Raw genomic sequence first — 23,821 nt, 5'->3', positions numbered from 1 at the left:
ACTATATCTTGTTTTAAATGACTTGAAGTGTTGAGCAAGATTACAGAGGTATTATTTTTTTAGTATGCTTTTTTTCTGAGATTGGGAAGGAACACAGGTATAAGCATTTAAGAGAACCCGTCTTGCTTTACACTCAAGTGTAGGAGTTTGTAAGTTTTTGTTCTCGCTTGCATTGTTATGATGTAGGAGAAGGTCAGGCAGACTCCTGTGGGCGTTCTCTCTCCAGGTATGGGAGGTTGTAAGGACAAATTTAAGGCAACTGTGGTAGCATTTGTTTACTTTTTCTGACAGTCTGGGTAGCCATATACATTTTTTAAATTAATGTAGAAATAAATACCACGACTGGAGGAAAATAGGAAGTTAATGGCAGATACAATTTTCACTTTATATTATCCTTTGATGTGGAGTCCTTTATTTTGATTCAGCAGTGGCTGAAGACTGTTGCTGTCAACTGTCACGTGACATAGGGCCCTTCTGAATTTAGTGACGTAGCCACTTGCATGACAACTACTGTTTATAGCATACTAGTCATCATCTTAGAAAGTGGCTCTGGGAGCTGACTGGGACTGACTGGGCATTTCCTCCAACAAACTGTAGAAAATACTGTTTGTGGGAAGTGTGTGAGTGAGGGTGAATGGGTGAGGGGCTCATGGCAGGAAAAATAGCTAACAGGAAAGGGTAAGTAGAAACATCATCCTCCTTGCTCTCAGCCAGTTCTTTATCTGACAGTCCTGCTGGCTGCTTTTCCTGCTGAGTCTCCTCCTCTTTCCGTCTCCTTGACATGCAAAATACATGTCCAGTGAATACCTTCACAATGAGTGTTACTTTGTTACTGAAACTCTGTCCATTCTGTAACACTTGTGTAGGATTCTATTGTTTTGGTTACTGTTGATCTGCCATTATGTGAACTGCACCTGTGGTATGGCCCAGTCTGAGGTTGTACAATGCAATAATAATTCAAAGCTACCAGGAGTTCAACAGAGAGAAGTTTTTGGGATGTGCTTTCTGCAAATTAAATTGCCTTTTATTTCTTAATTTTAATATTTTCACCTGTAAATGTTGTGCTCCTGTATGAAAATTGTGCCATATACTATTTTTCCATAAAGTATGTGTTTTCTCTTTGATGGTCTTCAGCCTGACTTCTGAAATTACTTCTTTACAGTTAAATGCTGTTGATACTTGACTTTAGTGGAGTTATTTCTGATCAGTGTCAACATTCTAACACTTTCTGTATTTTTCCAGCTAAGAGATTTGTCAGTTCCCATTTATTTACTATTAGGAAATGAAAATTGAATGAGAAGGTTCTGTGACATTATATATATTAAAAAAAAATAAAAAATGTCCGTCCTAATTCCCTGCTAACAATTCCCTCTGGTTTCATTTGTTTAGGTACTTCCCATCGAGGTGGCTATTCCCATAATGCTGTGGTCTATGCATTACAAAAATGTGGCATTCGTCATATTGACACAGCAAAACGATACGGCTGTGAATCTCTCCTCCAAAAAGCCATCAAAGAGAGCGGTGTGAAGCGAGAAGACCTCTGGATAACTACCAAACTCTGGCATAGTGATTATGGCTATGAAAACACCAAAAAAGCCTGTTTGGAGTCATGTGAAAGACTTGGTGTTGAATATCTTGGTATGAATCCTAACATATAGCTCATTTATTGCACCTTCCATGTGAGTATTTGCAAAGATGAATGAATTCCTGAAAAAAACTGTGTAGTACATACCATAGAATCATAGAATGGTTAAGGTTGCAAGGGACCTTAAAGATCATTAAGTTCCAGCCTCCCTGCTCATTATGAGCAGGGGCGCCTCTCACAAGACGGGGCTGCACGAGGCCAGATAGATCACAGAAGCCAAATTTTGCCCTTATTTGCACATTAACCTTATGTCTTCCGTGGTCTGCTAAATCTCAAGGAATGGGAGTCTTTTCTAAAACTTATTTTTTAGGTCTATTAAATTTTAAAAATTCTGAATAACTGCCTTTGGTTTGGTCTGTCTGATGCAATATACTTTGGAGAAAATGTTAGAAGTATCTACAAGATACTGAATTCAATACTGAATTAAACTTACACACACAATTTTAAACTTACCCTGATCATAAACTTCTTGTAGTCAAAGATGTGATACTGTTACTCCCTTATTAGACAGGCAAAGTGCTGCAATAATGATGCACATAAATTTTTTGCAACAGGTCATAGGAGAGGAGGTAGTTGATAAAAATAAGCATGATATTTTTTAAAATGTTTTTCCTTCGTCTTCTCTAGCTGGAACAACGAAAGAGTGTGAAGGTAGAGGAAGAGGAATTTAAAGTAATAATCTAAAATAATTATACTGATGGAGTTAGTGTTTATGATGATAATAAGGTAATAATTGACCTAACTATGAGACATTATCTGTCAGTAACCTGAAAACCCTCATTTTGCTTCTCTTTATAATATAATATTAATGGCAGCTGTGTGCTGTATATACTGGCTTTTTGCTTGGGTACTTTGCAAGATGAAGGGATAGAAACCCTTATCTGTTAAAGACTGAGATACTTGTATGCACATCATTGGCTCCATTATTTCTGGAAATGTATCTCTTTAACTTCCTGCACAGGTACGGTATAATGAAAAATGAATTAAAATCTCCTTTTGTCTGTCCCAGCAAATACAGCTCACTGCAATGAGACTTTCCTAAATGTTTCAAGCTTTGACTTTCTCCTCTGAATCAAGAAATAACATGTTTCCTCCTGTCTGCTTTTTGCTTGTTATGTTTTGTGTTTGCTTTCTGTATCCTTCTGCTTGCTATGCCACTGGTGCTGAATGTTGATGAGAGGAAAACTTGATTCATTTCCAGGAAATAATTCTCTGTGATTTCTCTTAGTACTGTAATTTGCTTTTATTATTGTAGGTAGTAGACCAATTAAAAGAGGTTTACATACTCGGTTTACATATTGCTGCTAAGCAGAAATATATGAAATAAGGAAAAATATAACCTGAGAGCAAGACATGCACAAATACTGTCCCCATGTGCGTGAATCCTTGGACTGACATAAACAGAGCTTTAATTCTTTAGATATATTCAGTTCTGAGACTTCTTTTGCTCGTATTACTAAGATAAATAAAGGTGTACTACAATTGCCTCTGCAATTTGCCTCCATACCAAATTTTTTTTCCCTTTGGTTTCTGTACCCTCACCTGTCTTCTCTCCTTCCTCACCTTTCTTCCATTGATGTGAACATGTCTGAAAAATTTATAAAGCTCTTCCTGAACCACTGCTTAGTCTGACTGTGACCTAAATAAATTCTGACTTCAGCTCGCTTTAACTTGGTGATTGGTAAACTGTGATGGCTTAGGAAGTACTTCACAGGCAATTCACTAATCAGTCAGTGAGGATGATGACCTCTGCAAGAACGATGGGATGGCAAGTGGAGTAATGGATTTGGCTGCTTGAGTTTCAGTCTCTGTTGAATCAACTCCACAGACCATTTCTGTTAAACACAGTATGATCTGCACTTGTGTGAAAGAGAGAAGGTTGTGGTTTATATTTAGTGCTATATGTGCTGGTGAAGTAGACTCTTAGAGAAGGTACAATAGCTGGTGTGTTTTCCAGAGTTCATAGCAAGCCTCATGCTTTAGGGAGTCCTACAACTTCTATCTGAAAGCACCCAGCTTGAAGGTGCTATTGGAAGGATTTTTTAAGCAAAAAGCAGCAATGTCTTGAACCATAAACTTTTTCAAGTGTTTCAATAATGCTTTGAGTAAGAGCTTTTCTTTTTTGGAAATTTTGAGGTTTATCACAAGTGATTCCAAAAGAAACTGGAATGCAGAAGATTGGTTTGAAAATATGGTTATAAGCTTGTAGAACTAAGCTTAGATATCTTCACTTTGTTTTCATTCATACCTGCATTTTGTGTCCCTTTTCTGCTGGCCAGTCTATACAATAGAGAGGATAGGAAATCCATGGCAAGAAAAGATCTGGTAGTAACAAGGCAATTTGTGTCCAAGCTTACTTAGGAAAGTAAATTCTTTAGCTAAAAGCATGTGTTAAAGCTGCCAGTTTTCCTGTGAGATAGAAGTGTGAAGTAAAGGTACACAAAAAGAAGAAAAGTTAGTAATTCAGAAGACTGCAAAAAGAAAAAGCTGTAGGAGCTCTGGCAGCTAAATGCACAGCTAATCTCTTTGTTCTAAGGAGGATTTGGTTGGTTTCCTTGAGGGATCCTTATGGGCTACACAGTCCATTCATGCAGACTGAATTAGAGACTTGGGAAAATAATCTAGCAGGAATTGATGAATCTGTGCATTAGCAGTACATAGACTGCCAGCTGTTGAGACAGTTAAACTGCTGAAGTAAAATTCTGTCATGAAACCTTTCAAATAAACACTTTTAGGGCAAATGGTATTAGGAGAGCAGTGGTCAGGATTTTTATTTGAATCAGTACATTATATCTCCATAAGAAGATGGAAATTTGTATTAGTTGTGGGCAGTGGCTGTAACAGATATTCTGTTTCTTGCGTTTTCTAAATGTGGTTGTCAAATAACAGTCACAGGAGACCAATATGAAATGGCAGCAAATCTTACAGGTTTGGCAGTTGCAGAATACATTCCTTAGGATTTGGGTCAAGCCTCCACAGTAACTTCTTGAATGTGATTTATGGGTTACTGAATTCATAGACCATTTTATTTTCCTTTTTACTGTTCTGGTGTGTCACATTCAGGCAAATATCTGGGCAAATGTTCTATCAGCATATTCAGTATAATAGATGAATGCTGATAATACACCCAGTTTGGATTGTGTATGAATTCAGAACACTTTGAAGGTTACTTCACACAGATCCTTGTTCAAATAGAATTAAAAAAAAAAAAAAAAGGCTGGGCAGGAGAGAAAAATACATTGTGTACATAAAAAGTGCACTGACAATTAAGAAATGCAGGGAAAATAGAAGCATTGTGTTAAGATAACTGCTAAAAATTGGAAAAATACACTTTTGCTTTTAGATTTTATATGAACCAGGGCTTGTTCTTCAAAACTATGTTTGTTATAGTGAATTTTGACCTTTTCTTTTTTATATTGCTTTAGGAATTTGAGTAGAATTGCAAACTTTCATTTCCATGCAATATGCTGGTAGCTTTTTAGTTTGTAAAATGTCGCTGGGCTTTTGACTTAAGAGGAACTGTGTTGATTGTTGGTGCTGTAACCACTAAGAAGTAATAAGCCACTCTGTTTTAAATGTCTGTGTGAAAGCAGTTCACATGTTAATTTTAGTTTTCCTGCAGCACTGTTTTGACCTTTGAATTTACACAGGCCCTCACCACTCAAGTGCGTCCTGATAGTGTGAATCATTGGTTGTTTTTTATTTTGAGTAAGTTTAGGGTTTTTAATATGTTTGGAAGACATCTCAAAGTATTGATTAATCTATCCCATACTACAAGGCACAGCCACAGTGTTCTCAACAGATAAAAATGTAGTTGGCTTTTAAAAAACCTCCAGTGATAAAGTTACACATTTCTTAATTAATGGAATGTTAAGCTATTTTGATAAATAATGGAAAACTAATTTCTTGCCTCCAGAATTTAAAAAAAAAAAAAAGAGTGTTCATGTAATCCCCCAGGCAGGGAAACATTTTAAGAAAAAACAAAGTGTGTGGGTGCAGGTGTGAATGTGTGTACAAACGCAGATGAAATCATAGACCTTGGTTTGTGAGACACTTACTGCTTTTATTGGCCTACAGATACTATGGAAAGTTTTCTAACAGGTGCAGAAGAATTAAGCAGATCACAGTTTAAAATTAACTATGCTTAGTTTATTTAGATTGACAGCGCTGTAGCTCATGGCAAGGTGTGTGGGTGTGTGGTATTCCTTCCACTTCTAGCTGTACTGGGGTGGCTTTGTGAATGACTGGCAGAAAGATCTTTCTGCTTCTTATCTCTGATATAAGGTACCTTTGCCCCACATCTTTTGAGAACACTTCTTGTAGTCAGGAGGACTGCACTCTGATCCAATAGATGCTTTCTGGCTGTAAGTGTTTATATTTTTATAACTGAAGTAATTTTTGTTTCAATAAAAAGCTTAAATTAAAGTGAACATAATAGGATTGTATGGACATCATGTACCTGATAACATCACCTTTCTAAAATACAGGGCCAACAGCTAATCATGTTTCCATTGCAGAGGTTTCCAGCACAAATACAGGGAAGGGTGAGGTACTGCAATTTTTAAATATCCAAGGCCACGGATCTTTCAGTTATCAAATTGGTACAAAGTCATTCATCCTTCTGGGAGTGCTTCAGTTTCTTGGCCTAAGTACAAAGCATCTTTGTATCACAGAATCACAGAATTTTTTTAGTTGGAAGGGACCTTAAAGATTGAGTTCCAGCTCCTCTGCATGAGCAGAGATACCTTCCACCAGAACAGGCTGCTCAGGGCCCCATCCAACCTGCCCTTGAACACCTCCAGGGATGGAGCCCCCACAACATCTCTGGGCAGCCTGTTCCAGGGTCTCACCACCCTTACATTGAAGAATTTATGCCTGATCTCTAACCTAAATCTCTCTTTTTTCAGCTTAAAACCATTACTCCTCATCTGCTCATTGCAAGTCCCTGTAAAAAGACCCCAGCTTTCCTGTAGGCCCCCTTCAGGTACTGGAAGGCCACTATGAGGTCCCCCCAGAGCCTCTTTTTTTTCAGACTGGACAACCCCAACTCCCTCAGCCTGTCCTCATAAGAGAGGTGCTCCAGCCCTCAGATCATTTTCGTCACCCTTCTCTGGACACATTCCAACAGGTCCACATCTTTCTTGTGCTGGGGGCACCAGAGCTGGACACAGTATTCTAGGTGAGGTCTCACCAGGGCAGAGTAGAGGGGCAGAATCACCTCTCTTGATCTGCTGGCCACACTTCTTTTGATGCATCCCAGGATGGAGTTGGCCTTCTGGCCTGCAACTGCACATTGGTGGCTCATGTCCAGCTTTTGATCCACTGGTACCCCAGGACCTTTTCCACAGGGCTTCTCTCAAGCATGACCTCCCACAGCCTGTATTCATATCTTGGGTTACCTTGGCCCAGGTTCAGGACCTTGCACTTGGCCTTGTTGAACCTCATGAGGTTCACCTGGGCCCACTTCTCTAGCTTGTTCACGTCCCTCTGCATGGTATCCCATCTCTCTGGCATATCAACCGCACCACCCAGCTTGGTGTCACCAGCCAACTTGCTGAGGGTGCTCTCAATGCCACCGTCAATATCATTAATTAAACAACACTGGGCCCAGCACTGACCCCTGAGGGACACCACTTGTCACTATATTCCATCTGGACTTAGAGCCATTGACCACTACCCTCTGGAGGTGACCATCTAGCCAGTTCCTTATCCACTGAACAGTCCACCAATCAAACCCATATCTCTCCAATTTAATGAGAAGGATGTTGTGGGGGACCATGTCAAAGGCCTTGCAGAAGTCCAGAGAGATGACATCCACTGCTTTTCCCTGGTCGACTGATGTAATCACTTCATTGTACAAAGCAACTAGGTTGGTCACGCAGGATTTGCCCCTGCTAAAGCCATGCTGGCTGTCCTGGATCACCTCCTTGTAGTTATTTCTGTGAATATTTGCTAACTGTGATGTCTAATTGAATATTCAGGCTTTGGGAAATTTAGCTTCTGGTAAAATTCTGCTGAGGTTAATTATTTTTATTGCTGCTATAAGACATGTTTCTGCATGGTTAGGCAGTTCTTTTTAGTCTGATTTGGAGAACATAACAGCAATTAAAAACGTGTAATTCTTCATTTTTATGTGAGGTAAACTTACACCTACTTATATGTGACATTTGCTTTATCCAAGCAAGAAGTTTACATTAAAACATGGCAGTAAGTCTGCCAATGGCATATGTAATTTTTGGATCAAAATGAACACTTGATATTAGCAATTCCTAATGCTAATCCTTGGGATTACATTTAATAAAAGTCAGTGGAAATTTTAAAACAGACTTTATTTGAAACAGAATTAGAGTAGTCCTGAGTTTTGAACATAACCTTACCAAATACTTTAATCAATATCTCAATATTAGTTTTCACTTAAATGTCACAGAAATTGGTATTTACTCCAATAGCATATACTGGTATTTGTTCTTAATAAATACAACTTATTTTTTCAGAGCAATTGGAGATGAAATAATTCAGTGCAAATCAGTGATGAACAACACTGCATGTAGGTTTTGTGGTTTTTTTTACTCTTTTCCAAATTGCAAGTGGATTTTATGCATATAAAGCCAAACAATGAGCAACTTTATCTTGGAATGTGACAAAAATCCAGGTGCTGCAACTCCTATGTGAGTGATGTTTGCTTGTCTGAGCAGTTGTATGTAAAAGTCTAATGGGTTATTGATATCAGAAAGTGCAAAATTAGTTCATTATTTTTGTGGTATACCCAAAAGAATTTTTTTTCCTCAATACATCTGTAATGTATCTTACTGTACAAATTTCTGTACTGATATTATTAGATTCTTAGTGTAAGCAAAAAACTCTCTTTAACATTCTTGTGATGTTGTTGTACCCAAAAGGGAGCTGGTGTATTATAGTGCATTTCATGTTACCTTTTCCTCTTAAGTCAAGGTTGAATTTGTATTTATAGAGGTGGAAGGCTAAAGCACCAGCCCAGTGATACAGTAATAATTAGTGCAGTCCACAAATGTAAATTAAATAAATAATAATATGGCAGAGGGTCTGTGTTTTTAGAAAGAGGTGCTGTAAATGAATCCTGTGATGCATTCAGAGAACAAAAAACTCTGCTAATTGGAAACAAATCTCTTTTTCTAGTTCTTAACTCTATATTTGTACTGCTAAAACCTGAGAATATTGTAAAGCACAAGACAATGAGGCACATCTCAGTCATGCATATATTTCCTTTTCCTGTTTTGTGTCAGTCTAATGTGGCAAAGACCAACACCTCTTTGATTGGGATGCCTATAGTTACCTGTTTAATCTACAGTTAAAATTTAAATAGAAATGTAATTGTTTTCAAGGTATCTCGTAAGTGTGTCCCTCAGAATGTCTGGCAATTACTACAGACTTATAAAGGAGTTATAGATTCTATTATTTTTTTAAAGGTAGGTAATCTGATTTTGAACTCTGAGTCTAATACATGTACATTTTCTCAGTTTTATGTTGTAAGTGCTTCCTTTTTCTGTAGAAGGGTAGTCTTTTCTTGCATGGAAACAACACCAAAAAAAATGCTTTACTGAGACAGCCAGTTTCAGTAGCTGCTTGGATAGTTTAATCAGCAGTAAATCATAATTATGTTTGAAATTGGGCTAACATTTCATAAAATGTAGCTAAGCGTAATCTTGTCCCTTAATATATTAAAAATGCTTTTTAAAAAATCATAAATGCTGCCACAAATTTATAGCAAAAAAACTGCATTAAAAATGTGCTATAATTTTCAACAGAAATTCATAAATTGAAGTATTATTTAGAAAGGAAAAAAAACCAGTCCCACTGCTGAGGTTGTATAAATTATTTATTGAGCTGCCAACCATATTTCTCGTCTATAAACTTGAAGACTTGTAGCACTTCAGCAGTACTCCAGTCTTCATTCCAGTAACCAAAAATCCTTTGATTTATATGGGGCTTATGGATTGAAAGTTTATTAAGCGTGTATGTGACCATTAATTTCCCATTGATTTATCTGATGATAAAGTGTTAGGGGCCATTGTAGAGAGAAAATGCTATTTCACATGGTTTGGTTTAATTTTATTTGTTGTTGGTTTTTTTTACGCTTTAATGAGTAGTCTTGTTCTGTTTCTTTTTTAGATCTTTATTTAATACACTGGCCTGGTGCACGTGTTCCAGGTAAAAGCAATCGAGAGGTCCGAGCTGAAACCTGGAGAGCAATGGAGGAGCTGTATGAGAAAGGTGATATAATAAAAAAATCTTTCCAGAAGGAATTATAGTGTATTTTGGGATTTGGGAAATTCATAGAACTTAATTTGAAGTGGATGCTCATATTTGGATGTGTAAGTTATGTGAATCTCTTTGGAAACTGCAGCGTTAGGATTTTGGTAATTGCCAGATTTTGCCCATGAGGTTAATGGTGGTGTGTGTACTTAAGGAAATCTGCAGAATTACACTGAAATGTATATGCCACTATAGAACATTTTTGTAGAAGCCTTCTCTGTTTTAAGTATAAATCATGCTGATATTTACTTCCTTTAGATATTTTTTTCTAATTGTATGATGCATCCTGTATTGTGGTACTTTATAGATCCAATTGTGTTTTGGAAGAGGTTAGTGAAACAAAATGACTAGATAAGGAACAAATATTCAAATATTCAACAGCAGATTCTCTGGTACTATGGGGAAAAAAAAATTCAAAGAAGGGAGCTATTCTCGCAAGTTTTGATAACTGTAAGTTTGATTTTTGGTGCACTGCAAAGTTCAATTTATATTCATAGCAATAGGAAGAGTAGATTGCCCTAATCAAAATTTATTGTGCAGATTTAAGAGGAGGATTTTGCTCCAAAATATTTATGCAGTATTATTGAAAATGGTGTTGTAAGAGAACATCTGGTCATGCAGTTCTTGGGAAAGGTGAACCACTCTGTTTACAGCTTCAGAGAAGACTTCTTTGCTTAAGTAGTTTGTCTGCTAACCCAGAGTTACTGAAATAGTGATTGTAGGAGAGTTGTACAAAGGCAATGGCAGGCTGTGTGGCACTACCAGTTTTATTAGAGCAATAAATAAACCTGTTGCCTTAGACTTCAACCCTATAGTTACTTTTGGTCTGCCTCTGGAAACAAAGGTAAAGTATCTTTGATACCTCTTCTGTTCTTGTTTTTTTTTATTAAGCATAGGAAGTTACAAAAAGTGGTTTCTGCCATGTAAGGAATGACAACATTCAGTTTTCAAAGAAATGCTATGCCAACCTAATATTTCAAAGCATCAATAATTTTTAAGTCTGAAGATGAATTATTATACAAGGTACTTAATCTTTCCATTAAGAATTTTTTTTTGTTATGAGTGTTTAAGTTAGTGTGTGTCATTTGTGCCTATTGATCTTTCCTGTCTTACACAACTTTCTTTCTATCTGTGTCTTCCTAATGGGAGAGACTTTGAACTGTTTGGTGGTCTTTCAGTAAAACACTGGAAACACCACCGCTGGTCTCATAGGCAGAGGAAAAATTACTTTTATTTTTTGTTCCTATGCATGTTACCTCTTTACAGACATTCCATGTTATATTTATTTTTCTTGCAATTGCGTTTCTTCAACAGTTTTCTCAATTTCCGTGTTGCTGCCCTCACTCTTTCTGAATTTAAGCATTCTGTAGACTCATGATTGATGTAGCTGAGCTTAAGTTTTCCAGCTCTGGTTGTCTAAATTACCTCAGTTAGGCGATCTATAGAGGAAGGAAATTTTATTAGTCTGGTTGAACCAAGTGCCTTAGAACACTGACCTCCACATTTTTCCATTAAGGGAGAGGGACTCTGGGTGTCCTGACCATAACCATGTGTTACTGAAATGAAACATGAATGTTAACTGCTCTGGAGAAGAAAAAGCAATTATTTCTGAGGAAAATGTTAAATAATTTGTTTGTATGGTTAACCACTAGACTTTCCACTGAAGATTAAACACTTGCTGCATATCTTTGTGACTTGCTCTCTGTTATGTAAGCAACGTATTAGCCTTGGTATTAATTGAATATAGGATTTGTTTGGGGGAAGAATTGTAGATTTTATACTGAACAGCTAAGTTCTTTGTCTTCTTTGAACTTGACTTTGGTATAGGTAGTCATTGGTTGCTGTTCGCGATCCTGTTACTTTTTTTTTGTTGGAAATGTTTATTCTGCAGAAAAAAAAAGGTAGAAACTAAAAGTTTCACATTAAAGATTGTCTGTGTAAACAAATAATATGCTTCTGCAGTCAATTCATGAAGGAAGTTGTGAGATTACTCAACTTGGTAGTGGGTTTAGCCATCAGCTGTGTCCACACTGAAGAGTTTCTGAAAGTGCAGTGACAATAACACTTTTCTCTGTGGAAAAAAAATGTCTTCTGTTTTGGGACTGATAATGCATGTCTATCTGCAAGACACTTATGAGATGATTAAAAGATTTCAATATTGACCTAAGTCTTTAATCTGGCTGAAGTTAATAAGATTTTCTTCAATCACTTCTCTGTATTCCCAGGTTATTTGAGTGCAGATGTTTGAAAATCTCATTCTTTCAACTTCAGTTTAAATCCAGGTTAATATTTATTCTGCAAAATTCCACTTACCTGGGCAAGCGACGTTTTAAAATAATGTAAAATATTAATAGTAATTTTTATTATTGTTGTCAATGCTCTAAGAGGATGGTAAATAAACTGTTAGTACCCAAGACTGTAAAAGTCTTCAATGCAAACTTTTTAAAGATTGTTTTAAGTTTTAGGTTGGTCACAATGGTTGCAAGTTGACACAAGAGAAAATCCAAACTTCATAGCTTTGAAAGAAATTTTATTTTAGGTCATGTCCACAAAGATAGATTGAACCAGTTTCACCTGAAATCCAGCACATGGGTGCTGAGACACAGGGCTGCAGCAGCACAACTTGCACAACTTCTGATCTTAAGTATCTTCTCACCCAGCTAACTGAGGAGAGACCACAGTATGTGGGTCTGTGCCCCTGTCCAGGTCAGCATGCACTAATTTAAAAGACACTACTCACAAGTATTTTTTTTTTTAAAGATCTGTGATAGGCTATTAAAGTAAATTTTCTAGGGAGCCAAAAACTTGCATAAAAAGCTAAACGAATTAATGAATACAATTTTAGAAATCTCTTAAGTACCACTGGCTGTAGAAGAAATAGCAGATTCATTGTTTTTTTGAATGCAGCATGTGTCAATGGAATTGGTGTGTAATGTGCATTCATTGCAATGTGTAGGCATCCTTAAGTTTACTATTTCTTAGTCTTTGACTGCTTACTAGTGCTTCCTAAATATATACTCTAAATGAGGATTTGGTGTTGAGCTTTAACATATTCTCATTCAGAACATTCTCATAAATAGAAAATAGATTCAGCTGATGAGAGGGCTCCCTTGCTATCACTAAAAAATCCCCACTGTGGCTCACCACTGCACTGTTTTTATATTTCATCAAAAGGAATTTGAGGTTAACATTTTCAAAAGAATCTCTTGTCCTGATAATGATTTGTAACAATTTAAAGGGAGAACCTGCATAGTATTTGTTAGAGATCTGGGTACCCTCTCTAGTTGATTACTTGCCATGCTGAAGTTTTGAGCTGCACTCCTTGGATCCAATGTGGTTTACATGTTTGGAAATTAAACAGAATCTGGTTACTGCCCAAGGCTGAAGTCTCTGGAATGTACTTGCAAGAAGGTTTCATATTTTTTCACACTCTCACCCTTGTGCTTGAATCTACTGTTCAACTGCCTTGTGAAACTGAGGGCGTATCTCAAGATCTCACTTCAGGTTAAAAATAATTTCCCAGAATCCTGGGCATTTTTCTTGAGATTTTTTTGTGTAGGAGACCATGATAGATAATGAGAGCATATCCAAAATCACTCATACGGATTCTGAAACCACTGTTGTCCTTTACTGTAACAGTATGACATAGTACATTTATTATCTATGTTAAAATCTCACACCCTAAAAGTTTTACTCATTTCAGGTACTCTAATCCCTATGGGTTGTGTCTGGAATGTGATCCTGTGTCTTTGTGGTTTGCCCTTGAGCTACACAGTCTTTGGCTAAACATGCTTATCTTTTATTTTCTCCTGGATAAATCCTGCAGAATTCTGCACCTGGTCTTGGTTGTCAGTCCAAGTGATGGGAAGATGTTCTAATGGAAAAGCTCCTGAGGAACTGCAACAAATTCTACTGATCAGTCATTGCAGTTTCTTTATGTTAATAATTAAGAACAAATGAATGGGGAAGGATAAGTAGTATTTTCTTTAGTGTTTTTTAGAATTGTAATGTGTACCTGACAGTATAGGATAAAGGCACTACCTGCACTAAAAATGCCCATTTATAAGTGCTGGGTGACTTCTGGTAGACCAAGCTGGTAGGTCTTTATTCATAACAAGAAAGATTGTATTGTTAAATTGATTTCTACTAGCTGAGGATAATCTTACTGTCTCAAGAATTAGTTTCTTTAAATGCTGATATGCCTGAGAATGTGGCATTTGTTTCTATTTTTTGTTATCTTCAGTTTGACAGGAGCAGTTTCACAGAAGCTGCAAGATTCCATTGCTGTATGTGCGTCAGTCATAAGATTGCAGAGTAAAGAAGTCTCTATGTTTACTGCAGTGATAAGAGGCAGAGAATTCTAGTTGTGTCTTTGTTCAACAGCCTACATACATGTTTTCCTTTAAAGAGTTGTGGGATAAACAGTGCTGAGGGAAAAGGGAGGGAAAAAAAATAATCTTAATTTTGGTCATTGAGACATTTTTGTATAATATCTGGTTCTTTCTGTTGTAACAGCTGACATTAACTAGGATTCTTGTAATATCAAAGCTATGGTTTGAATTTTTGTGGTTTCATACATTGTCATTTTGTGGAATTATGCTCTCCAATACCTCAGGAGAGAGGCCGGAATGCCCACAGAGCCCATTCCAAGATACATATGTTGAGTCAAATATTCCCTTGACAGCTGCAACATTCTTGTGTAGGCATTTGTCTCCTGGCAGATGAAAGCAGTGTGGCAAGCTGCTTGACATCATGAATAGTCATTATATATGCTCACTGGTATTTGGACTGTTCCATGTAAAATGACCCTTTCCATATGCAGTGTCTTTAATGATCTTGATGTTGGCATTGTGGCTAGCCCATCATCTTGGCAAGCTTTTCATACACACATGCACATGATTACTTGTCCCTCCATCTAAAAATGCTGGGAAGAATGAGGGCTTCCAGCCAGCTTTTGCCTGAAGTCAGCAAGAGAGTAACGTGGTGGTTGTTCTGGGTTCAGATCCCACTGGGACTCGGTGCCATTTTACTAGGAGTAAAATTTTTTGCTTATCCTTTTAGTGAAAGAAGTCCAGCTTATGCTTAGATGAAATACTCATACTTGCGTCAGAAATTCCTTAATGGGTTAACATATTATTTTGTTAAACATGTAAAAATACTCTTAAAAATAAAGACAATTATTCCATTAGTATCTTAGTTTGATAGTCTTCATGTATGTTTTGAAGAGAGTCTGAAAAAGTAACAAAAATTTTATATCCTAGCAATTGAAGCCATGTCACTGTTCTTTCAAAACAGTTATGTTTTGCCTAATTCCAGGTGAGAGAAGACCCTTAACAATATTCTTGTCCTTTTCATCTTTATAGACCAGTTAGTTCAATCATTGTAGTTTCTTCCTCTGCTATCAGTTCTTTAAGTATGAGTGAGAGTTCAGTAAACCAAATACAGTTTTCATGTAGGAGGCATACATTTCTAGGAGACATATTCTGCTTTTATTTTACTGAAAAACTACTTCAAATCTATGCATATATTGTCAAATGATGAACAGCTGACAATTCATAACATTTGTGTTACAGCTCCACAAAATGTTTGCCTTTGTGTGGTTATATTGGTAGAAATCATATGTTAATGTGTGCAAAAGTTGCACTGAAGTTGGAATAAGCAGAAGCAAGTAACTAATCTTCCTAGCAATGCATCTCTTTCACGTTGTCTGTAGTATTCTGTCTGTACAGATGAAGATGTCTCATGGGCTTGTTATTTTCAGAAACACAGTTCAGAGATGTGTTTTCATGGGTTCAAAGTGGTTGCAGTTAGTGAGGATGTTGGTTGCACCACACCCTGTTCATCAGATAAGACAGCAATTAAAGACCTATGCAACAAAAAAAAGTTCTGTATTTTATGTGAAAGATCATAAAGAAGTCTTCATAATATGCAGTATATTAACTTAAAAGTAAGAAATTTTCATAGAATAACTAATTTTGGTTCAGATGTAAAAGTGGGAACAAAGCTAAGCTTGCATGATTTGATTCATGATTTATTGCGGTGTATGTTTTGTGCTTTTTCTACTAGCAAGGGAATCCTTTTTATAAAAAAATTAGATAAATCTTTTTGCTTGGTTTACTTAAAGCAAGTGCACAGATTTATGTACCTAAACAGAAGTGCCTGTAGGTCCCAGTGCCATCACAAGAACTCTTGGGAAGAAGGCGATATTGAAATGCATTTCAAAGGAAAATCTTTGTCTGAAATATCTTTTTATCTCAATAAATAATATACAGGATTTGGGAAAAAGGCATAACTTATCTGTTTTGCATATTCTGAGTTTAAGCCCTAGATTCTTCGCTATTGTAAATCAGTCTTGCTTTATTGACATCAGTCAGGTTGCTGTTATTCATACCAGTTGGGAATCTCAGAGACACAGAATTGTTCTGGTTGGAAAAGAGCTTTTAAGATCATCCAGTCCAACCATTAACCTAACTCTACTGAGTCCAATGCTAAACCATATTCCTAAGCACCATATCTGCATGTTTTTAAAACGCCTCTGGGGATGGTGATTCAACTATCAGTCATTTCCTCTGATGCAGAAGTCCAAAAAGTATCCCAGTTCAGGAAAATGTGCCATCATAGTTAAAGCGGGGACAAACTTTAGAGTCTACCAATGTGCTATCCATAATACTTTCAAAGTGCTAGTTTTAAGGGGTACATATTCTAACAGCCTTTAAACACTTAGCTGAGTTGCTGATAATTTTAATCACATTTTCAGAGCACAGCATGTGGTGGCAATATTGACTTAAGGTATAATGGGATTGATAAAGTACCAGTGTTGCTTTTGCAGTTTTGATTGCCCAACTGACTGAGCAGCTGCAGAATTTTCTAGATACAAAAATGTATTTTCAGCTTTTTTTTTTAAACCTGCATTCTCTTCACAGTATGATTCTACGTACTTTAATCTGGTGTAAGAGAAGGGAAAATCTGTAAGAGTACAGGAGAATTGCTTTGGTTTTAGAAATAACTGAACAGCCTTTTGGTGGATTTTTTTTTTTTTTTAATCTGATCTGGTTTGTAATGTCAACTCAAGAAAAAAAAATATGTCAACATAACTAAGATAATATTGCACTGAAGTAGTGAGATGAGCAGCCAGGGTCAAAGAAGCTACTATTAAGCTACTATTGCTGCATTATGCAAATTAGCCACTTAACAGTTGTGTAAACTGAATGTTTATAATAACTTCACAGTCACAGAAATTGTCAATTTGACTTATACTCTTGCCTCCTCTTCTGTAGACCTCACAGTTCACAGGTGATGTATAGCAGGAGTGATGATCATGGAAATGTAGCAGTATGAAAATAATTTTGAAGCAGATAAGCACTTATTCTATGGGAATAAATAGGATAAAAATAAAAACTTTTGGAGATGAAGCATCCTTTTTGAGTTTTCAGTTTTGTCATAGTCTTCCTGTGTGTGTTAGGACACAGCCTTTGGTATCTGTTTTTTAGTCTGTGAAATGGGAAAAAATGTTAGATAATAAATTTAGAACTTAATTCCTTATTGGTTCTGTCTAGTACTCATCTGCTTTATCAGTGCTTTGGCTTGCAGTCTGCATGTGGGCATACTCTGCCTACAGCTTTGATTGAGCAAGCTGTGCTGAAGTCAAATCTTGTATGGTTTCTGAGTAATACCACTTACACACAGAGAAGGTCTTAGCATGTGTATCAGAGAGAATGTGGACCTTTCCAACCTGTGTAACCTCCTTTAATAAAGATACAGTTACTACAGTTGACCTCTTGTGAAAAGTGGATCCATTTGTGTTTTTATTCTGTGGCCTGAATTGAAGATCTAACAGAATGGGCACTGTTCACTGGACGTGGGAATTCTCCCTTGCTCTGACTCATGTAGAACAGCAGGGAGGGGGAGGAAAATGGGCTCCCTAAGCCCAGTGTCCAGTTTTGTAATTTAAAATAACTTTTTGATCTGAACTTTGCACATTTAGTATTCCAGAGGGTATTTAGAAGTTTGAGAAAAGTTCATAGTAATGCTAGAGAAAGATAAGGCTCACTGTTGTGCTAGAACAATGTTGTGGTGCCAAGACAGTATATTTATGCTTTTTTGTTCCAAGACTAACAGTGCCCATCAAACTTTGTATAATTTGGCACTGTACTAAGTAAAAGAAAAAATACCCAATCATTCCTTAGGTTGTAATAAAAAAAATGCCTTAAGCTTAATATGCACCTATTTTGTAAACCAGTCCATTAGCATGATGTATTTGCTTCACAACAGTTGGGAGTGTGGTGAAATTACTGATGTGGTGGAGGCCAAGATTTTTTTGTGTGGAATAGAAAAGATACTAATTTTTTTCCCATCATAATCAACCATTATTTTGCCAGTATGTTTTCTACTGAAACATGATAGTTTTTCAAAGCTGGATGAAAATTTCTGTTCCACCATTGTGGTCAGTCAATTTTTAGCACGCATAAAAGAAGCATCGTTGCCAAGTTTTCTTTCAAGCCTGTGAAGTCAGAGTTGCAAGGAGTAGGACAAAGCCTCAGTAAGCATTGGGAGCTAATGGGGAATTGCAAACTGTTTATTGTACCTGGCACTTTCTCAAAATCTGCTTCATAGAGGCCAAACCACTCATTTCCTTAAGCAGATAAGGAGGATGCTTTCTCTGCCTGAGTCAAATTTCTGTAAATAAGGCAATATACACGTGTATTTTAAAAGTGTACTTTCTAGAGGGATTGCAGCCTCCCACATTGCAAACTTCTGCCTCTGAAGATCTGAACTTCAGGACTAGTTAAACTGGTTAAGTTAAATAGAAGTATAGACTGACCTCCTGTCACAACAGCTAAACATTAATTGTGTCCAAGTTGTCTGAAATCGGATTTTTAAGCATACCAAACATGTACAAAAGTGAAAATTAATGCTTTCCTCCCCCTCCCCTTTTAAAGAGCATTCTGGTGGTTTTGAGACCTGTGCCACAAGCTCTGGGGAGCCTACCTCTGGAGCTCCATGAGAGAGGAAATACCAGGAATGTGCCTCTCCACAAGTATCTCATTATGGCGTGGGGTGTTTTTGTTTCTACTGCTGATGTGATCATTGATACACGTAGCCACAAGTGTTGGTCAGTTGGATAAGACCCAGGACCTAACGAGACCTTCATTTTCTTGTCCATCATTTTCTAATTCTTCATTCTTAGGGAATAATCCAGCACATGTAATTGTGGAAATAGTTCTGTATAATCTCCTGCAATCTTTCCCAGATTTTAACAATGCAGAGCAACTGTGTTAATCTTCTATCAAGCAGATGGAAGCCATGTTCTAAAGCAAATCTATTGGTCATTCCTTGAAATTTAGACTCACTGTTTTGCAGGAAATTACAGTCTTTCAAATTCATGTTTCCACCATGCCTTGCAATAAGATTTTTAATACAGCCAGGCTGTACTATTCTTCTCATATTTATTGTATTTTATATTGTAATTTGATACAAAAGTCTAAACGCTCTTAACTTTCATGTACTAGACTATAACTAAAAACAAAGCAATGAAGTTGAAACAAAGGATTGTAACTTACCAAAACTAAGTATGTGGATTTGATGAAAGTGAAATTTTTTTTTTTTTTTAAAGTAGTAAGAAAATTCTGGTTCCACGTTGAAATTCTAATTACTGTTTCTCTGTTGTCTGGGAAAATGTTTACTTTCTTGGCAGTTTTGAATTTAGCTTGCTTTTTGCAACATCACTCTAAACAGAAGAATGCCATAGTATTGATTTTAGTAGTTCTCAACTCAGATGGCTTTTAACACAAGACATAACTTATTTTAAATTTATTGATGAGAAATCTAACAAAAAACTTACAATTTAATGCAAAAGGACTATGGAACAGACTTCAAAGTCTCCTATGAGAAGTCTGCTAGAGGCAAAACATCTTAAAAATATACTGTAGGGGGAAAAAATTAAAGCTTTCTCTGGAACTGGACAAGTTTAATAAGCCCTTTCATCTTTCATGTCTGTTATTTAGTTTTGTTTTATTTCAGCCTGAAATAAAAGACTCTTCAAGGGCAATAACAGCATGTTTTTTGTAACTCCCTAGCTTTCAACAATAGAGTGTAATATTTTAGTTGACCATTGTGTTAAAACTGCAAGTGTTTTTCTGACTTCTTTGGCATAATGATTTATTAGTGTCGACACTCCTGAGCTGTTTGTCAGTAAAAGTCAAAAGCTCGGGTTTTGCTCCTTCTGGCAGATTACATACAAATTATGCAAATTGCTATAGTGCAGGTTGTGACCTAATTATATTATACATTTTGAACAATTAAATTTCTGTATGGGAAAGCTGTCTAGTATTTTAGATGTTAATGTACTTTTTTCTCCCTTTTGTATTCTACAAAAGAAACCACATTAAAAAGTGATAGTATGTGTGCAGGTTTTGCTGCCATGCATCTGATCTGCTTTTGCTGCTGAAATACGTGAAAGCAACAGCGCAGTCAAATTACCTATATTTAAATATTTTGTGGCTTTTCTGATGCAGAACTGGTATTTATTTTTTTAACAATCTGTGTATAATAATTAACAATAAACTGTGACTTCATTTACAGAATTTCATTGAAGACTAGAAAAAACTAATTTCTTTGTTCTGTTGAGGTAAATCTAACCTGCAAATTCAAGATACTGTGTAAGCTTAAAGCTTACATTTTTATATTCCAATTTATAGTCTAGTGAGTTATTTTTTATATATATAAACCATGCATTTCAGGAGTAAGTACTTGGCTAGTAAATTTTTCTGCAACATTTTTGTTTAGCTTTCATTTCAGGTGAAATTCTTCTTTTTAATGTATTCACATCTCTCAGTTGCATTTAAAAAGTGCTTTTTATGTGTCTGTGTTACGGACTCAAATCAAGGCAGCCCCACATGGTTCCCTGCTGACCTCAAGGAAGTAGCAGTTCTAACTGTGGAATGAGAGCAATTTCAGTCCCAGAAATCATTCCCTTGGCATCAAATTGCTTCAATTGCACAATGAGTTTATTTTTTTCTGAAAAAAAAAAAATTGTATACTTTTTGACATAATTCCTTTGTTTTTTGCTATAGATGTATGTATGTGTGCATGTAGATAAGAAAGTGCGTATACATTAAATTGGTCAGCACAAGTACTGTATTAACAACAGCGATTGGACTTCTGTGTTCACACACCTTGAGACAGACTTTCCATCTCCATATTGCAATGCAGATCAGGTCAATCGGGACAAAGTTCACATACTGAAGAAATTAGTCTGATTTGTAGTCCACAGAACGCACAGGCTGAGGAGGCCACTACTAGCCCGACCAGCGCTGGTTTCCCCATGACCTGTGTTTAGCACAAATTAAGGCCCAAACTATCAAAGATGAGTCAGGGTTGAGGTGTGGTGGTAGGCCAGTTCTGGGAGTTGTGCTTTATCATATCTGAGGTTCAAAGGAAGACCTTATTTTCTTCATTTGAAGGAAGATTTCAGGACTGTCAGCACTTAATTTATACACATGCACACATGCTAAACACTTACTTAAAAAAATAACCTTCATATCACCTATGTGCCATTTAATTTTATTTGCATGTCAACAGGAGCTCAGAAATCTAGCTATATTTTTAAGCTTCTTTGTTCCTGTTAGTACTGCTCACTTAATTAAACTTTTTATACTGAGTTTTACGTAACATTTTGTGATGATCTAATAGGAAGATAAGCAGTGTTATATAGTTCGTTTGGACTGCATGTCCTTGTGTTGTGTTGCTCACACCTTATTAGTCTTCTGCAAATGTTCTACTTTTCTTTAGTTTTGGCAAGCTGCTCAGAACACCATTTCCTTCTTTTCATTCTGGTGGAGTCCAATTGTTCTTTGCTTATACTACGTTAGCTTTTCCCAGAATTTAGCCTGGAGTTTTTATACACTGGGGAGTTTCCAGTGTGTTTAGATTATAAAATGATTTCCTAGTTGACTGTGACTGAACCACACTATAGATAATACTGTCAAACTAGATTTCAGTGCTGTTTTTCTGTGTTTCTTGACAGTATTTTGCTATACAGAAATGATGCATACAGTCGTTTTGTCTCTTGACAGTGGTATTTTTCAGGTTATCCTCCTAAATAGTTAGGATTATCCCAAAACTTTTTATTGTTCTGTTTTTCATTAGGTTTATGTAGATCAATTGGTGTAAGCAACTTTCTTATCAGTCATCTTGAGCAACTAAAGGAAGACTGTGTGATTACTCCACATGTTAATCAGGTGAGCAGATAAATATATTTAAAGTATCTGTGTTTGGGTTTTGGCTTTTGTTTTATTGTGTTTTTTGTTGTTTGGGGGTGGGGAATGTAATTATTGCCTCCCCACCCCTATGCCTGAAAGACTGCACCCAAAGTGGCCTTAGTCAAACAGTTTCTTCCCTTTCCTTTCTATACACATAGTGAAAACCATTCAAGAAGATGACCTGAAATGACAGGGGGAAGCCCTTCCTCCTCTCTTTACCACAGTTTCTCCTAGGCTACTGGTTTTAAGGCACAAACAAATGGTCTGTGTGCTGGTTTTGGATGATAAAACAGTTTAGACGTAAAATTCAAGGAGCACTGAAGATTCAGAATCTCCAGAGTGAACAAGGCTTTGGAGAGAGCCTGTGTTCAAATAGTATTTCTAATTCCTCTAAGCAACACTGAAAGCTTCAGGTGATTACATATTCATGCAAGGGTGCTGTTTCCCTTGCTGCCCCCTTATTTCATATTCATATTTCAAGATCACATGATTTTCAGTGAACTACTTATTTAGGAAGGTGCTGTGAGAGCCCTGGCAATTTTTTTTTGCCACCCTAGGCAGATAAAAAATGACCACCTACATACCAGTAGACTTCCAGGACACTGAAATTTTTGTTGCAGTTTTCTGCTCACAGTTGTGCTGGAAGTTCATGCTCCCATTCCTATCACCTTCTGCCAGTGAAAGTGTATGTATGCTGACATAGAACTGGGAACTGGAATGGATGAAGTGCAGCCACATGCTTTTCCCCTTTGTACAGGTGGTGGGGATTTCTGGCAGCTGTTTGTGGTTTAATGCTGTAAACAGCCATAAAAAGGTTGCTCCAAATGTGACTATTAGATTTTTGCTGGCTGCTAGACTAAAGGTTACTAAAGGACAATTATGAATACTGTTCAATTAACCTAAAACCATATGAAATAATTTTAATTCAGTTACTCAAAATAGGCCATTGAAAAATATATTGAGATGGGTAGGTTGACGACTGTTTGAGAATTGGTGAGCTTGCCAAGGTTCAGTTGCTTCGTCTTCTCAGAAATACACATCTTCTAAGACTTACTTGATTTTGGCATAAATTGTTAACTGTCTGTTAAATGAAAATAGCCTTTCAATGTCCTACTAAGTCACTGCAAGGAGAAAAAAAAAGTAATTTTGGATTTGTTTTGAAATTTCCTCTTACCTACAATTTTAAAATGTTACCAGTCCTATTGTGTCAGTAGCATTAATGGAGAAAAGTTATTTCTTGATACTGTTTGATAGAACCTCTTTTTCTGAAATTGAAAAAGAGGAGACAAAAAGGTGAGGCAGCAGTGACGCTAGTGGGTGGGTACCCCTGCTGTGTGCAGGTAGTCATTTCTTTAGGGAGATGCACAATATTGTTCCAAATGAAAAACAAAAAAACCGAGATAGCCATGGCACTGCAAAGTGCTCCACTTTGAACAGCTTTGCTATAAAAATTATTTACACTTTTTAGAGTTACATAAACACGTAGTTTTTAGAATTATATAAACAATAGTTCAAGTAATCTTTAAAAGAGTATTTATTCTGTTTCTTGCCTAGTGTTAGCTTGTTATTTGCCAAGCATGATGGTGAGATTAATTACACATTATCAAATAACTAAGGAATTCCT

At 36.6% G+C, this 23,821-nt stretch overlaps 1 protein-coding gene across 7 annotated transcripts in view; it reads left to right on the top strand.

The window, feature by feature from the left end:
* Window positions 1–23,821, top strand: part of S1PR1 (sphingosine-1-phosphate receptor 1) — a 57,918-nt gene that overhangs the window by 14,180 nt on the left and 19,917 nt on the right. For 6 of the 7 annotated variants that reach the window (XR_007890075.1, XM_051625347.1, XM_051625344.1 and 3 more), the window contains exons 2-4: window positions 1,390–1,638; window positions 9,794–9,895; window positions 22,085–22,176. Coding sequence is in view for 6 of the 7 variants with exons in the window: in XM_051625347.1 (XP_051481307.1) it covers window positions 1,390–1,638; window positions 9,794–9,895; window positions 22,085–22,176 (443 nt within the window). In the remaining variant the exon portion in view is untranslated. Of the gene's footprint in view, window positions 1–1,389; window positions 1,680–9,793; window positions 9,896–22,084; window positions 22,177–23,821 lie in introns of those variants that run through there. The other variant, XM_051625349.1, reaches the window with a different exon arrangement.

This window comes from Apus apus, chromosome 7 (genome assembly GCF_020740795.1).
Source record: "Apus apus isolate bApuApu2 chromosome 7, bApuApu2.pri.cur, whole genome shotgun sequence".
Classification (NCBI taxonomy): domain Eukaryota; kingdom Metazoa; phylum Chordata; class Aves; order Apodiformes; family Apodidae; genus Apus; species Apus apus.
Note: the sequence above shows the minus strand (reverse complement) of the source record. Positions and strands in the feature narration are given on the sequence as shown.